The sequence below is a fragment of the Podarcis filfolensis genome, assembly GCF_964270895.1.
Source record: "Podarcis filfolensis genome assembly, chromosome: 17".
Lineage (NCBI taxonomy): Eukaryota > Metazoa > Chordata > Lepidosauria > Squamata > Lacertidae > Podarcis > Podarcis filfolensis.
Window position 1 is genome coordinate 16,008,006 of NC_139621.1, and position 18,199 is coordinate 16,026,204.

At 41.5% G+C, this 18,199-nt stretch overlaps 1 protein-coding gene across 13 annotated transcripts in view; it reads left to right on the forward strand.

Annotated features, from left to right (window-relative positions):
- The window catches only part of BNC2 (basonuclin zinc finger protein 2), a 398,619-nt gene that overhangs the window by 363,335 nt on the left and 17,085 nt on the right, over positions 1-18,199 (forward strand). For 10 of the 13 annotated variants that reach the window (XM_083592926.1, XM_083592931.1, XM_083592928.1 and 7 more), the window contains one exon: positions 5,225-7,194. In XM_083592926.1, coding sequence (XP_083449052.1) covers positions 5,225-7,194 — 1,970 coding nt within the window. Of the gene's footprint in view, positions 1-5,224; positions 7,195-11,066; positions 12,019-14,447; positions 14,520-18,199 lie in introns of those variants that run through there. The other 3 variants (XM_083592923.1, XR_014542972.1, XM_083592924.1) reach the window with 3 other exon arrangements.

Genomic DNA, 18,199 nt, shown 5'->3' on the forward strand with positions numbered 1-18,199 from the left:
GGTCATCTTTTCCAACCCAATTTGTATTGCCTGAGATAATCACTCCGCGTCCATTACTCGTTCATAGATGACCCACACGGTGGGAGAGAGATGTATCCTAACACGTCTTGGTGTGTATCATCGTAACCTTCAGCTCGGCAAAAATCAGAAGATGAATGCAAGATGATTAACTCTGGCACTGTTTCCCTGACCTGGTAATAAATGTGTACATGGTTCTGGAAATATTTGTTCATACCATTAGAGAAAGAGAGAGAGAAATGTATGTTTGTTTGGGCTGAAGGAGAAAATAATTTAGGGTTATAAGTCTTATGCTGTTGGAGGTTTGTATTACATGGTTTAGAGATGTCCCCCCCCCCTTCTGAAATCAAGAGGGAACAACTAGTATGTAGAAATCAGTCTTAGAAGGCTCGACAAACAGAAGTATCTCCTTAAGCTGCAAGGGTATGGCATGGTGGTCTTATAGAAAGTCTCCGCCTTGATAGTCCATGATTTGCCTGCATGGTCACAATATAATTGTCTGATTCATTAAGGAGTTTGTGGAAATGATTTGGATTGGGAACATTTGTAATGAAAAGTGGAACTGTTGCTAAAATTCATTGTCATTGAGAGAAGAGCATAAGAGAAGCAAGAGACCGCATACATTCCAGAAGCAATGTGAACAGCAAGCCAGGTATTACATTACACCAAGGAATTTGAAGCATAGTCCAAATAGATGTTTGTTTTTGTTTCTTACAACTTTTTTAAAATCTTGAAATATTCCTATTTCCCATTATCCAGTTCTGAATTATGACACGCTGCCATTTTTTTAAAAAAAGTTAGTGTTTTGCAAATATTTAGCTTTTATTATAACGCAGCACATGTTTGCTCTACTATATGAAATATTTCAAGCCTGACTCGGTTTTCTGAAATGAAATAGTAGCAAACAAGATGGATTCAGTGATCAGCTGCTATAAAAGCCACTGCTTCATTTGAAGATTTCAAAATAAAAATCGCCTTTGGTTCCCATCCATGGAAATGTTGATCAGTTCATAATTTATGTTGATGAACATATAGCATGAGCATATAGCCCTAAACAGCCTCGTCCCTGTATACCTCTCTCCACCCCCATTGTTCAGTTCAGACACTGTGGTCCTCCTCCGAGGGCCTTGGTGGTTCCCTCATTGCAAGAAGTGAGGTTACAGGGAACCAGGCAGAGGACCTTCTCAGTCTGTGGAACGCCCTCCCATCAGATGTCAAGGCAATAAATAACTACACAACTTTTAGAAGACATCTTGAGGCAGCCCTTTATAGGGAGATTTTTAATGTTAGATGTTTTATTATGTTTTTATATGTGTTGGAAGCTGCCCAGAGTGGCTGGGGCAACCCAGTCAGATGGGTGGGGTATAAATAATCAAAGTATTATTATTAGCATGGCGACATCTTTTCTTAAAAAACACACACACACAACTGAAGGTTCACTTGCAGAATTGTTCTCAGTTAGCTTTCATGTTGCTATGATTCATTTGGAACAGGTGCAGACTTTAGCGTGTTATGGTAAATGGGAAGGGTGTGGACATGGAAGAAGTAGAGTAAACTCTGAAGAACTCTAAACATAAATGGTGCTCTGAACATGCATGCTATATAAACAGAGCTAGGGTTCAGACATAGCATTCAGCATGGCAGTAACTTAGGCTGTAGTTCTATGAACACTTAACCTGGCTAGGAAGCCAACTGAACACAATGAGGCTTACTAGTAAATATACATAAGATCAAGCTGTACATCCATGGCATATTTCAAAGGCTACCCCGGGATGACTGGTCAATTCATTTAGGAAAGGAAAGAGACTTACGAACGCTTTCAGCCCATATGAGGTCATTCATTCTCAGCCGGTCTTGTGAAAAAAATGCTTCCTTTACAAGGCTATGTGGAAATAGCCTGCAGTAATGAGCTAAGGAGAGTTTTGGTATCTGTCTTGCCATGCTACACCAGAGTGGATTGATAAATTAGATTGGATATATTTGCAGTTGTTCTCTAAGAACAGATTCGGGATGGATTTTGGCCATACTCTGTGATGTTGTGCCAGCAGGCGTGACTCTGCTTCCTGTTCCAGTGTGTGTGTGTGTGTGTGTGTGTGTGTGTGTGTGTGTGTGTGGCCAGACTGTGAGATGCAGTTTATGTTAATGGACATTTGCAGGTACATAAAGGCTGTGCTATTTTTCTAGAAAAAAGAGGTACCAGAACTCACCATGGATGCCTCTCTTGTTCACTTATAATGGCTTCCACCTGAGATGTGCAGGAACTGAGTTCTGGTGAGTTCCTGCTGAGGGGGGAAAAGCCCCACCTACAGAGGTCTTCTGGACAAGAGATCTCTCCTTAACCACCAACAGGTACCACAGGGTAGGGCACACACCAATACAGAACACACTCAAAAACTCTCAGCCAGGTGACTTATGGGAGCAAGTCCAGCAGCCTGCCAAACTATTTTGGAAAAACACCACCTTCCAGCTTTCAGTGGAATAACCCAGCTGTAGCTTTCCTGTTCTCTACTCCAGTACTGCCCTTGAGTTACACAGTGCTGTTGTTGTTTAGTCATTTAGTCGTGTCCAACTCTACCTGACCCCATGGACCAGAGCACGCCAGGCATTCCTATCTTCCACTGCCTCCCACAGTTTGGTCAAACTCATGCTGGTAGCTTCGAGAACACTGTCCAACCATCTCGTCCTCTGTCGTCCCCTTCTCCTTGTGCCCTCCATCTTTCCCAACCTCAGGGTCTTTTCCAGGGAGTCTTCTCTTCTCCTGAGGTGGCCAAAGTATTGGAGCCTCAGCTTCAGGATCTGTCCTTCCAGTGAGCACTCAGGACTGATTTCCTTCAGAATGGATCGGTTTGATCTTCTTGCAGTCCATGGGAGTCTCACGAGTCTCCTCCAGCACCATACACAGCGCTAGTTAACCATAAATGGAAGGTTAAGATCATGTGATCCCTTTGTCTGAAGGCTTCGGCCATCTTCTGTGTGCCACCTGCCAGTTTTAAGATCCCACCCCCTGCTTCACCTTGCCGGGCTTCAGAGCCAGCCATGCACATACAGCTCATGCACACCCTTGCACATGTTCATAATGTGCCAGTGTCCATCTTAACTGGCTTTCTAGCATTTCATACTGGCCTGAACACCTGATTCCAACTGAACGTTTCTCCTCCACTGGGGAATATCTCTGGGGCAGTACACATGAAAAATGTTACCTAGGAATGCAAACATGGATTTTGCATTCCATCCTAATACTCTTCACATGTATTCCTTCAGGGAATGTTGGGGAGACATTTGTTCAGAATCAACCCTTAAATAAACAAGCTCCTTGCATCAGAATGCTGTTGCACATTTCAGCGGGACTTGTATGTCGGTGAATCTTCATAGTGTTGCAACCTAGAAGCAGGCCATGGCCAGGCAGGGTTTTTGAATACCTTCGTGCCACGAAGCGAGTAAGGTTTTACATTTATACTGAATGCAACTAGTGCAGAAGAGCCTTGATGGGTCAGAACAACAGTCCATCTAGCAGCAGGAAGCACTGGGGAGGAATGCAGCAGCTGCGATTTCCTCTCTAGGAGCTACACACTTGTGCAATCTCTCCCTGAGCAAAGATTTGGCTTCCTGTGTCGTGCAAACTAGACTCTAACCACCCTCCCAATTCATACATGCCACAAAAATGAAATAGCTCATTTATATGCTATTGTGAACCACCCTGTGGTCTTCAGATGAAGGGCGGGATACAAATTTAATAATTAAAAACAGTCTGGCACTATCTCTCTCTCTACACATGGCACGGGCAGCCTAATTCCTCTGGAAACTTTAGAAGTAGACAAGAGGGTATATAGTGGCTTGTTCCCATAGCTTGTGAGTCCCATAAGTTAATTATGTGCTTTGTAAAGGCGTGCTGTACTTTTTAACTTGGGGGGGGGGGCGGAGAAAGAAACGTAGTCTTTGCCATCATTCTGCTTTTACTGATACTTTGGTTTGTATGTTTTCTAGAGAGCAATAGTTGTGGATCTTTCTGTGTTTGTGTTTAAGCCCTACTTAGGGAAGCATCTCAGCAGGAGTCACTAAAACATTCCTGGCTTGTTGCTCAGGAAAAGGTTTGCTGGTGAATTATGAAGGTGGCAACATGGCTGGCAATAACCTAAGAAAGTTGCCGGTGAAATGATGTATTTATTATCTAAACATTCTAGTGCTTTTTAATCCATAGATGCTGCAGTGGAGAGCCTGACATTACAGTGCGGAATTTTTAAGTCCTACCTCGAGGCAAATCTCATACTTACTAGCAAAAATGAAAGTGTGAAATGCTTTTTAATGTATATTTAACAACAGATAGTCTGGTGATTACTGATGTGTATTCTCCTTGGACTTTTCTCTTGCTGTCGGAAGGCTGTGTTAAGAGACAACATTTTTACACATTTATGTTAGCTGCAACTATCAAATGTTTAAGAAATATTTGCAACTGTCCTTTGTTTTATTTTTTAAATGGCAGAAAGCCATAATATTTTAGCTCTAACCCAACTCAGATTATAGCCAATGGCCTGTTACACACCAGCTCCATGAGTCAAAAGAGTGGGATTTGCCAAGGCTTTTGATGTGAGCTGGTGTAAAATTCAGTTTTAAATATTACTCTAGGAAAAAAAGTAAAATAAAACTTAATATTTTATACACCTTTTTAAATTTCTGCCTCAGATGGTTTGAATTCCTAACAATGTATTATTTTTTTAATACACTCTCGGTTTCATTTAGTTGCATATTTTCCAAAAAGCACATTCTATTAAATTTATTTACTTAAATATTTCCTATAGTGGCACTATTTAATAAGGAATAGAGTGCAATCTAGCTCTCAGCAAGAGTTCATCTCCCATTCTAATGAATGTTAAACAGTTGCACAGCACAAAGATCTTTGCTGTTAAACAGGCCCTATTGAAGGTATTTTAGATCACAAAGCCCCAGTAGTCTACATTTTTGTTTGCTTTGACATTATTAAACCACTCTGTTTCTTTAACTATGACTCTAATTAGCACATTTGCATGGTAGCAAAGTTTGCTTTGTGGACCAACTCCTATGAACACAGTGTTTGCATGTAGTTTTTCTGAGCTTAGCGTTTGATGAGCAGCCAGCGCGGTGCTCTCAATCGAAGTCGATAATTATGCAGAATCAATAAGGTTTTCTTCTTTTGTGTTTGTCTTTGTTGTTTCTTTGATATGGCCTCTAGGATGCTGCAGGCAAAGTGCTGGACCGCTGGGCCATCATGTCCAGGGAAGAAGAGATTATTACCCTTCAGCAGTTTCTGAGGTTCGGGGAAACCAAATCCATCGTGGAGCTGATGGCAATTCAAGAAAAAGAAGGACAGGCAGTGGCTGTTCCATCTTCAAAGGCAGACTCAGACATAAGGACTTTTATTGAAAGCAATAATCGAACCAGGAGCCCAAGTCTCCTTGCTCACCTGGAGAACAGCAACCCTTCGAGCATCCATCATTTTGAAAACATCCCCAACAGCCTCGCATTCCTGCTTCCATTTCAGTACATAAATCCAGTCTCTGCCCCTCTGCTGGGTTTGCCACCGAACGGCCTCCTGCTGGAACAGCCCACACTGAGACTGCGCGAGCCGAGCCTATCGACCCAGAACGAATACAACGAGAGCAGCGAGTCCGAAGTCTCCCCAGCACCTTTCAAGAGTGAGCAGGCATCCAGCAGGAACGCCTTGACCAGCATCACAAATGTAGAGCCCAAATCTGAGCCAGCGTCTGTGTCCCCCGTACAGACGTCCACCCCTATCAATGATTTGTCCAAGCCGGAACATACGAAAAGCTCTTTCAGAATTCATAGGATGAGGAGGATGGGGTCAGCGTCACGGAAAGGGAGAGTCTTCTGCAACGCATGTGGCAAAACCTTTTACGACAAGGGCACCCTCAAAATCCACTACAATGCTGTCCATCTTAAGATCAAGCACAGGTGCACGATTGAAGGCTGCAACATGGTCTTCAGCTCGCTCAGAAGTCGCAACCGTCACAGTGCTAACCCCAATCCCCGACTTCATATGCCCATGCTAAGGAACAATCGAGACAAGGATCTCATCCGCGCTACATCAGGCGCCGCTACCCCTGTCATAGCAAGTACAAAGTCCAGCTTAACATTAACAAGCCCTGGCAGGCCTCCAATGGGTTTTACCACTCCCCCGCTAGATCCTGTGCTACAAAACCCATTGCCTAGCCAACTTGTGTTCCCAGCTTTAAAGACTGTGCAGCCTGTTCCTCCTTTTTACAGAAGTTTACTTACGCCAGGCGAGATGGTGAGCCCTCCAACCTCATTGCCGACTAGCCCTTTAATGCCAGCAGCTGGCACCGTAGAGCAGCTCCCCCTGCCACCTTCAGAATCAACAGCCCCTGCGTTGATGATGCCCACGCAAGAGGCAAATACTGACCTTGCCCCGAAGAAGAAGCCGAGAAAGTCCAGCATGCCTGTAAAAATAGAGAAGGAAGTTATTGACACCGCCGACGAGTTCGATGACGAAGATGAGGATGTCAACGATAACCGGAGTGTGACTAACGACGGTGGTCATGACAATCACTGTCATTCTCAGGAAGAAATGAGCCCTGGGTTGTCTGTGAAAGACTTCTCCAAAAACGGGAGGAACAGGTGCATTTCGAGGACGGAGCTGAGAAGGGCAGATAGCATGACATCGGAAGATCAAGAGCACGAGAGAGACTATGAAAACGAGTCAGAATCCTCGGAACCAAAACTGTGCGAGGAATCCATGGAAGGCGATGAACCCATGATGCATGAGAGAAACCACACATCCATGATGAACCACGACAGGCCAGATGAAAACCACCACGGCATTTCCCACCAAGATGAAGTTAAGGTGAAGGAAGAATTTACCGATCCTACCTATGAGATGTTCTACATGAGCCAATATGGACTTTACAACGGGGGCAGTGCCAGTATGGCTGCCCTCCACGAAAGCTTCACTTCCACTTTCAACTATAACAGTCCCCAGAAGTTCTCCCCAGAGGGTGATTTGTGCTCAAGCCCAGACCCCAAGATCTGCTACGTGTGCAAGAAGAGTTTCAAGAGCTCCTACAGCGTGAAGCTCCACTATAGGAATGTGCATCTAAAAGAGATGCATGTCTGCACAGTGGCTGGCTGTAATGCTGCCTTCCCTTCAAGGCGAAGCAGAGACAGGTCAGTAAATACCTCATTTATTAACTGGGTTTTCTTAACTTTGGTTTTAAATTATACAAGCACATATTTTATGTAGAATATGCACACAGTACACATATACGAATGACCTCTGCGCAGAGTGAGGGTTCATCTACACTTTGTTCCACACATACTAGACAAAGGTCTGGGCTTTCCAGGTCCAGGCGGGGGGTTTTGTCCCAGCACTTTCCCCAGGAAAAAAAAACCCCTGCATTTTACCACTGAATCTGAGCCACTGGCAATTGCCCTATGCTCCAATTCAGCAGAAAAATGCAGGTTTCCTCAAGAAAAGCGCCAGGACAACAGCAATGCTCAGACTCATCTGGAAAGCCCAGACCTGTGCCTAGCACAAAAGAGTGGGTGAGCCTCAACATTATCTTCATTCCCATTTTTTACCTGGAATAATAATACAAATATTATGTCATCAACTTATGTAATGATAATAATGCTGTGGAGATATAGTTGGAAATAGATTTTATTAGTACACACAAATGTTTTTGGTGTGCTTGCACACTAGATAGTGGGACTTGCATTAAATCTCTGTGTATCTATACACACTGCTATGCGTATAGATCTCCCACTTCTTCTCCAAAGGAATGATTACCTGATATTTTAAGTATCCCATATAAGTTATTTCTATACATACGACCTACAGTGTTGTCTAAATTTAAAAGCAGGAGATCTAAAACCTTTCCGCAGAGGCTGCCACTTCTGTTACATTCATTTTCTTCTTTCTTCAGCTTCCAAGTGAAGTGAAGTTAAGGAAAAGTTCCTACTTAGAATTATTGAAAATTATATGCAGCGGGCAGTGGGGAAGCTCCTATCGAATGTATGCTAAAATAGATAGTGGTCATTTGGTGAAACTGTGTGGCATTTCACGTGGGAAAGCATCAGATATAGTATTAATGCTCAACGTGCATGATTATATTGATGGAGTGCAGCCTTGGAGACCTGAACAAGGCCCCGTTGAAATGTGTACAGGAAGCAGAGCAACAGTTTTGGGTTGTCCTTTGCACATGTGCGTGAGTTTTGTTCTCTGCATGTATGCATATCCCCATTCCATCAGGTGAGCACTATGCGCCCAGATAAAGGGAAACTCAGGCATATTTTTCACCTTAATAACAGCCTTTCATTTCAGCTGGGCACTGGGATGATATCACACTGCAGTTATGCTACGTCGGTTCTGAAAGAGTTCAGTTTAAACGGAAGCAGCTGGCCCTAAATGTTGTAGCTGTTTTTTAAGAAACAGAGTTCCCTTTTTATTATTCCAAAAAGAAAAGTGTAATGTAGATGGAATTTGCCAAAGTGGGTCAGTGGCAGGTTAACATATTTATTCCATATTTATGGATTTAAACACATATATCTGCATAGGGTTTCCTTAAAAAAAAAAAAGGCAATAGACAGACAAAATTGGGACCATGATATGAAGACAGATTTAAATGCCACCATTTGGGCTGAATCACTTACCTCCCACATACTAAAATTCTCAAGAAGGAAAGGCAATGTATTAAATCCCAGTAGCCCCTAGTCGGTTCATCCTATAACTTTCCCCGTTAAACTGAGCCCCAGTGGGCCTCCCATTGTCTGTTCTTAGCTGTCAGAGCTGGGTGGACAGAACTGAGCAAACAAATCAAAATGGAGGACCAAACACTTCAATTCTGATTCACCACAACCTAGTTAAACAGATATATTTAGGACCTTTTCAGACGTTATGTTTTGTCACATGCTAACTCAGGGAACTGTAGCGTGTTCTAAGTAACAAACTTCGATATGGTTTGATCCTGGCTTAAGTGATTTTGATTAGAATAACCCACATTTTCCTAATGGGTGAAGGAGGAGGACGAGGAAGAACATGACTCCAATGCTCAGTCCATTTCATTTCTAATCACCTGAACCTTTGTTTAGATAATTTGCTGAACTGGGCAGCTGTGCAAAACTAGTTTTATCTCTACTTAATGTGTTAAATGTGCCTTAATTTTAAGCACAATGCTAAGCTTGGCCACGATCCAAAGAACAGTGAAACTCATTCCATTAGCCCAAAGAAACTTTACAGTTGTTTTTCTCCAACAGAAAATCCCCATGGGCAGGGGATGTTCAAAGGAAAACAAGTTAAGAATTCCACTGAGCTAGTTCAAGCTCATTGTGTGACCTGAAGAAGCTCTTTGGATCGTGATCTATGCTTACTTAAGAGTAAACTCCGGTGGAATTTTGGCAGCAGCTTGGCTTCTTTGTGTTGCAAGTGTCATTGTATGAACAATGATAACCAGTCTTCTAAGATCAGTTTGGCTCTGTGGTTTTGAGAAGGTTTGTGTGGCCAATCTGCTTTGCCTCATGGACTTGGAGTCAAATGGTGTGCAAACAGAAAACGTATGTCTCTCCCCCCCCTTAAGTCGGGGGGGGGAAGAGAAATAACAAAGTCTATAATATTATTGTGTTCTTTGAAACATAAAAAAGGAGAACCTCGTGTATCATAGAAAATGTCTTTGGATAATATATTTAATTGGCAGCAGTGTTGGATGGACAAAACAGAATCTGATAATGAAGTTCATATGCTGCCTATAATGTATTTGTGAAAAGTTATGATCCAAAGATTTAAAGCTAAAAAAAACCCCAGTATTCTCTAGCAGCATTCTTCTAGCTAGTTTGTAAATAACAACTCAAAACAACAAATCCGGGATATGTTGAATCCCTAAATATAATGTATACTTCTGTATTATTCTAGCATACAGTGTAGCAGTTTTTTCCTACTCAACCATGGAACAAAGTGCAAAGGAAGAGTGTTCCCTTAATTATTTCCTTTATAAACAGGTACACTGGAGTTCCAGAAATTAGTCTGTGAACTTCAGAATTGCAAGGTCTTCATGTAGTGTGCATTGGAAAGTCTGCAAGATGGTTTTGGCTGAAGCGCTGTCTTTCGCCCTAGGAATTATAAACTTTGAACAACAGTCCACATTTCAGTTGTCTGCACAATTTGCCAATGCAACCTGCATAAATAATAATAATTTTATAAATTCTAGCAGGTTTCACAAAAGAGCTGGTTACTCAGTATTTCAGTATATGGTGCAGATAAACTATGACTGAAACATGAGTGTGAAAGAATTAGTCAGCGGTCTTAAGCTGCTTACAAGTTCCTACATTTCTGGAAGAACTCACATGCCAGTGTATAAATGCATTTGAAAGTAGGGCCTGCTTTTCATTGTTAGTTCTTTATATTGACATTATGCCAGTCATTATCTCCAGATAGTGCGGTGAGCGTTTGAGGTAAAATCGTAGCCCAGTGAGCTTTTCTGTAATTTAAGGTTTTCTAGTTGACCTTCTTGGAGATTGTTTCTTAAATGAACTCTTACAGAGGAAGCCCATTAAATGCCTAGCCCTTCAGGTAGCAAGGAAGACCTTGAAGATGTAAACCAGTGTATAGTGCCTTATTGACTCCACTGCCAAATAAGTGGAATAATAACACTGAGTGGAGAACTTATTTCAGTCACCTTAATGGGCTGTTAACTTTAGAACCCAATTATAGCCATTTCAGCACTAATTGCTGTACCAGAAATGTGAAACATCCAGCCTAATGTGCACATGAAGAATGTCACATTTTAACACCATATTTAAGACGGTGTTTGACTGAGCACCTTCATGGAAATAATACTGAGTATTCTTTTAAATGTAAACTCGGCGGCTTTTGAAGTGTCCTTTAACGATGCCATTTCAAACAGTTGTCACTCTGCAAGGAAGAACCAAGGAATGGAGGTTCCATGAAGCATTCTTTAAAAATTTAGTATTCTCCTATGACAAAAGAGGCTTCATTGTTATACGGAGATTAAGTATTTCACTTGAAGTATTTTTGTTTCCCACAGCAACAGCTAGTTCATTGGGAACTGCACAATCAAATTCCCACCAATCAAGGTAGGGGGCCTATCATTCATAGCATCCTTTACCCTCTCTCCTGCCAGTTCAGGAATCAGGCAGGCAAGGGAACCCATTGATGATGATGTTTGAAATGGAATCTTTCCAAAGCTATATCTTCTGGAAATCGTTTCCCTGGACTATTCCGTTCCAAAATATAAACAAATGCATTTCTCTCCCCAGCCTTCAGTTTTAGCCTTTCTGCCCTTTCCCCTCATGTCAAAAGGTAGCAGAAACATTATTGACAATCAGCAATGGCAAAGGACAATGTCTCAAGACTATAGAACAACCCTAAGAAAAATGAAAGAAGGATAATCTTTCTTGCCTATTAGAAGAGTGCTTATTGAAGGGTCATGGGGGTGGGGCAATAGTAGAAATGGGAAAGATATGTCATTTTAGGCAGACAGATGGGGAAGAAGTATAGAACTGTTATAGCCCTCCTATCCTTTGCCTTTTGAGGCTTCTGCATGCAGAAAGACGACCATATTTAGAATACTCTTTGGCCAAGGCAGTGTTATTCACCCATGGGGATCAGTGATTTCCCCCATGCCCTCTATAGGCAGGTGACGAAAACCTTTGGATCAAACTGTCAGGCGTCTCCCCTCTTATAAGAACTCAGTCCTGCCTAATATTAAAGAAGAGCTACACGACTTTGTAGCCCATCAGCTGTGCACTTGAAAGTACAAGGAGCACAGGGAAGCTCTGTTTTTAATTTCCTGCTTGAGACTGCAGTTGCAAGGGGATTTCAGGTGAAGGACCACACTTTATGGTTTGTGGGCTACATTTGCCTTGGTGGGACACAAGTTGTATTGACAGGCTTTAAGATGAATGAAAGTTGCTCCTTTCTTTTTTTTTATCAGCCCAAGGCCTGCTAAAGTTAATATCCATTTTCTATTGCTATCAGCAACTGGCAATGAAAATCTTTCTTTCTTTCTTTTTACTTTGGGTCTGGTTAGTTCATGTTACTTCACTTTTTATTTCCTAAATTTATGTAAAATACATGCACTTCCAACAGCTCCAAGTTGCAAAGAAAGGAACTTTATGCTTTGCCTTTCTTTGAGTGAAGGATGCTAATTGTTGAAGTTTGTTTTTAAATTTTCGCAGAACCAAAAGCATGTGTGTTTGTCTGCAAGGTGGGAAAGGTGATTGAGCCCCATGAATAAATTTAAAAACAAAATAATATTTGCTCAGGGTGACTTATAAATAAATATGAGGCAACTATTGGTGCCAAGTGTGATTCTGCCATTAGGTTGCTAGTTAAATCAGTCCAGATTTAAACTTGTAAACTCCTTGATTTGTATGGAGAAAGACATCTGTATTTGGTTTATTAAAACCTGCTGATGTTTCCAGAACTAAATTTGTGTGCAGATAGGCCTCTGGGTGGTTATATCAAGAAAGCGGAAGCATATACAACTTGCTCATCTAGTTACCTGACTTCCAGCCCTGTACAGGTGTGCTTGAATAAATTAACATCAAATACCTCTGATGAGCCACTGCATACATTATCAACAAAGGTGAAGATGTGAAAACATGCTACCTGCCTCCTGTTATCACCTCTTCAACACAACAGCAACCTTCCCCCCCTTTTCCCAATCATCCCGCTACGTTTGGAAACTTACAAAGCAAACTTTTTGAGATTGCTTTTCCAAGAAGTGTACGCAATTTGGGGATCCCATAGCTACAAAAAAGAAGGTACTTTATACTAGTTTGTAGTTGCCTTAAATCTATTTTCAGTTGGCTGTGGCTTCCAACTCTGTAGATGAAGACATAGCGTATAGCTCTTTGGGTAATCATTTCATCAGACAACTTTAAATAGTTAGTGAAATTGTGTTTTTCTTTCTTTAAAAAAAGATATCTGGACTTCAGTTGGTGCCCTAACTAGTAGCCCATTCAACTGGTTAATGGGCACTGCTTTGCAGGCCTAGGAACTAGTTTCTTGTCTTGGAGAATCTACCATACAGACCAAACTTTCTTTTTATTTACTAATGTCCTCCTCAGTTAACTTCATTGCTATCTTCATGGGGGGGGGGGGGAATTCAGAAGTAGGTTCAACCATAATGTCTATCATTATTACTACAACTACTACCATTATACTGTCGTTTTCAGAACTCTCTTGGTTTGAAAATGGCTATGAATCCCATTGTAATTTTAGACTCCCAATGGTACCAAGACTTTACAAGGGCTGGCAAATAATAAATCCAGCACAAAGTTCTTCATCCAGTGACCTTGGCAAATCCCTGTTTCTTTTGAATAAAGGCATTTCTGGTTGAACATTAGTTCCTTAGATACTTCCCATTGGTCCCCCTTGAACACTGTCCTGATCACATGGCTGCTCATTTGCAAACTGTTCTCGGGTAACATTCATATATATATTTTAAAGCGCACTATTAACTGCATCTAAAAGTGTCATATAAAATGTAAAGCACTATCACTTTAAAGGCAGCTGGAGACCTCCTTGAAAGGGGAAAAATATCAGCGTGTTTAAGTTGGCTGAAATCAATTGTCTTCACAAAGGTATGCAGAGATATAATGAAGTTGATAGAAAAACTGATTGTTCTGTATATGTTTGCAGTGTTAGAATAGTATCTAAATCCACAACCAGATGCAATTTAACTGTAACCAGGCAATTTTATAACAATGCAACCCTGTCAAATAAATTGATATTGCAGGAAAGTTAAGCTAAAGCATGGCGTTAATTGCTTTTCTCAGAGAGCTTCAGGTGCCTTTCTTGAGACATAATGAAGACCATATACGCTGGTGCAGAAGAAGAAAGAAATGGGGATTGTGAAAAAAGAGGGGTTTTGCTAAGTCTAAATATATGCTATCCTGTAAAGATTAGGACAGTCAGCAGAGATAAGAGACAGATTAAAATCACTTGTTAAACAAAGCCATGCACGAAGGAAATCTTTACCAGAATCCATGTGTTTCACACTCATTATTACAGATGAGAATTTCTTGTATGACTGAACCATATGGCCATTATGTGGCTTTTCCAGAAGTAGCTCCCAAGAACTGTTTTCCTCTTGGTTTTTAGCTCTGCAAATGCATCATCTGTCCCAACCCCCCTTTTCCCTTTTAAAAAGAAAATTAGCAGTTAAGGCCAGCTATGGCAGCTTTTAGAAACTCAATATTTACCTGGCAGTTTACCATTTAGTGAAGTGTGCCGTAGCAGTTATTACCCTATTAGAGAAAGAGATTATTGGATAGAGCTGTAGTATCTTCAAAACCAGTCTGAGAGAAGAATCATAGAGATGGAGATAGCCTGTTTGTTGACATTTCAGTGGTGAGCACTATCCACAAGATTTGAAACCAATCTCTTTTCTGTTTTCTAGGAACAAGAATTTGTAAATAGATACTCCGCTATGAATGTTTAAAAGAAAACTTCCCTTAGCACAAAAAGTGAGGTAAATTCGGAACTCGTTTCACATATAAGTTTGTCTTTTAAAGCCCTTTTTGATCATGAAATCATCATCGATGGTTTGCTATGGCCAACAGACCAGAAATAAACCATACTGTACACCAAAAATATTAAATATGAGACAAATACAGAAGTGTAACTTAACAGCAGCAGCTCAGTTACATACAGAATAACAAATAACTTGGGGCAATGCCCTATCTTTTTAAAACAACAACAAACAAACCAATCCCTATTGTACTGTGTAATAATTCAGCTTTCTTGTGGGCTCTCTGGCACAAGCTGAAATGGGGCAGGAAGAGCTGGATCTGCCAAGAGGAGAAGGCCGTGAGATTTTGGGGGGAGGGAGGGAGCTCTGGTGGTGATGGAGAAAAGGGTCTCGTGCCACTGTGGCCAGGCACCTCTATAAGACAAGGGGAGTTAGCTGGCTAGGTCCTGATCTGCCGCCTCAGAACAGGCAGCTGGCAAAGCCAACTAAGGGAGAGGCAGAGATTTTGGACACAGATTTTGCCACCAAGGGCACACAGCCCCCACCCAGGTCGGAGCAGTCCTTTGCAAGTGCAGTCCTCTTGCCCAGAATAAGAACTGCGCAAATGACTGGTCCCATCCCACTCTTTAAAAGCAGAGAAGGAAGAGCACACACACTCTTTGGGACAACGTAGTCACTTGTGCCTGGCTCCGCATCCTAGAATTGTGCTTACAAGTTGTTGAACCTTGTGTACTGCCCTTCTTGCTGAATCTGAGACTGTGCTCTGACTTCACCAACAAAGCTGCTGGGATTTCCAGAGTCTTTTGTTCGAGGACTGAAGCTAGGGCAGCTTTTTAAAATGTAGCTTTCTCCCATAAGAAGAGTTATCACTGCCTATATGAAGAAGAAAGCAAGGTTTCAAAAAGCTTTCCGTTTGCCCAAACTAGTCTTACTGTAAAAACCTATCCGTAGGTTGCATTGCAAATGTGTATTTGTTTCTGAGGAGTGAAACAGAGGAAGGTGAGCAGGCTAGGATTTAGTTAGGTAGAATGTTGCGTTAGTTCATTAATTTTCACAATCTTCCCAGATTTAGACCTCTTGCGCCAGATTGTATGATTTGAAGCACAAGTTGTAAATTCAGGATAAAAAGCTGTTATATACTAGGCCTTCTACTTTATGGAGTTCCTCACTTCTTGTATTAACTGCTTTCCAGCTGAGCCCTTTTCTCTTATCTGCTTTCTTTCCTATGGAAAACTCTCGGGCCGGTGTCTAAGCTTAAGAGATCTTAGCTAAAAGCAGAAAGGAGAAAAGAGTTAATGTTTATACCTGGTTATTTCAAGTCATGTTTTTTGCATTGTGTATTCTGACGGTTAAAAAGAACAAGTCATCTTTAAATCCATTTTTTAAAAATATACTGACAGCCACCGATCTTGTTTCATACAAGTAAGGAAAAGAACAAGTTGGATCGGTTAGCTGGGCCCTTGATGTGTGACAAAGATCCATTAGCGGTCACACAGTGAGAAAAGGAGCCAGGTTGTTAGTAGAGGGGACAGCCCTGATCGCCAGATATAGAAGCAGCACTAATTCTACAGCCTTTTTAGCCTGTACCGTCACAAAGAGGGCACAGCTGGGTCACTCGGCTCACTAGTAATTGTGTTTTACAGACTTCTAAAGCAATTGGCTCAGTCAGTCCCAATTCAATAAAAGTGGAGAGCGAGAGCACTTTTGTTCTATTTTTTTTACTTGAAATTATTTCATTCAGCAGTCTGTCTTTTTTATTACCAGGACTTGACATTAGCACTCCAAGCTATATTAGCATCCATTTCAGCAGTTCAGTAATGGTATTAAAAAAACACTTAACTTCAACGGTGAATGGTTGTATGACAGTGCCATAAAAATCCACATTAAAAAAAACTTATGTATTTGTCCCTGCAATTTTTCCCCCCTCACTTGTTTAACCGCTTCAAAACTGTGCTGTCATTTGCAAAAAAAACTTTTTGCTCTGACGGAAACCCAAGAGAGTCCAGCTCAACTGCTCTCCTCACCCCCTCATTTCCCAGAAGTGGGGAGAAATGAGTGCAATTTAAAGGCAAATAAAAATAAAAATCCAGGAGCCCAAATGTCTGTTGTTTAGGAACTGGAGGGAAATAACCCTCCATTTACCACATCTGTTCCAAAACATACTGATGTCAATGAGTATTTGCCTGTTGGGTTCAATAGGTAATTAAAACAGAAGCCAACCAAGGAAGGACTAATAAACTCAAAATACCTGAGGTAAAAGTGTTTGGCACCTTGCGCCTTCGTGGGACTTATTTTGAACCCAGCACTCTCTCAGTACTTGGAATGAGACCTTAAGTACCTTGGCGATGCAGGATGCTCATAAATGACAACATTAGGTTCTAAATTTTGATTAAACCTTCTGTAATTAATCAATGGTAGATATGAAGCAGTTGTTGGGGTCCAGAGCTGCAAAATGCTCGAGACATAAAACATTACAAAGTAATTAGAGCGAGCTCCTTCACCAGAGAAAGGATTGCCTTCAATAAAGAGGTAAATGATAGCACCGTGTTTATTGTGGACGTAGGCAGCCAGTGCAATATGATAAACTGCAGGAGATACACATATCAGTAATCATCTGCATTATTAGTGTCATTAATCATAATTCTAAAAATATGACAGCAGCCGCCAACTTTTGACCAATTTTCCTTCTGCCTGTTGGCCGTTATAACTTCACTAATAGACCGCAGAGCTCCTGTGTGTGTGGCAGTTTTGCATTGAGAATGGAAGGTTAATTATATTTCAGCTGCTGATTCCTTCTCTCCTTGGAAAAGCCTTAGCACTTTGACAATCCCAGGAGCTTGCTGCTGTTAAACCGGTAAAACTTCTTTATTGAAATTTTCTTTGTTGGTCAGGAGTGAGTAGATGTTTCAAATGAGATATAAGCGCCAGGCTGGGACGGTTGCTCACCATTCTTGCTGTAAAGTAATCCTTGGAAGCCAAGCTGAATTCATACTTCCCTCTTTGCTTGGGCCCCCGGTGGATAGGTTTTTCTTTCTTTTTTTCTTTTAAAAAAATGTCTCTCAGAATTTAATAACCAATAGCAATAGTTAGTACAGAACAATTTCATGGGATCCCAGAACTTCAATCTGGAGCTGGTGCAGATACCCTGGTGGTGGTAATCAGCCATTGAAGCACAGCTAGACGACTACTAAAAGTATCATAAGAAACAGTTGTGTGTGTGTGTGTGTGTGTGTGTGTGTGTGTGTGTGTGTGTGAAAGAGAGAGACAAAGTCAAGAAGGCACCTATAACAAGCACAGTGTGTTTAAAATACTGTCAATGTCCAACAGTAGTCCAAGACACCTTTGGACTAGGGAGGAGCTGTAGCAGGTGGGGGGAAATCAGCCAGATTTGAGGTAGGATGCTAAGAAAAGGAAGGTCATTACATTCTGCATTGTTCAGGAGCCGCCGCCCCGCCCCCATCCTGCAGATAGCCATTTCAGGGAGTGTAGGTGCCTTCAAAGGGGGAAAGTTGCCAGGGGGAACATTTCCCCACAAACTTCTTTTAGTCAGTTTATCGTAGAACCCAAGCCAAAGTAACTTTGATTCAAGAACGCTTGACTTCATTATACGATAATCTTTATTGTCATTGTCCCATACAGAACAACAAAATCTACACCAGACATTCAAAAGCCCACAAGCC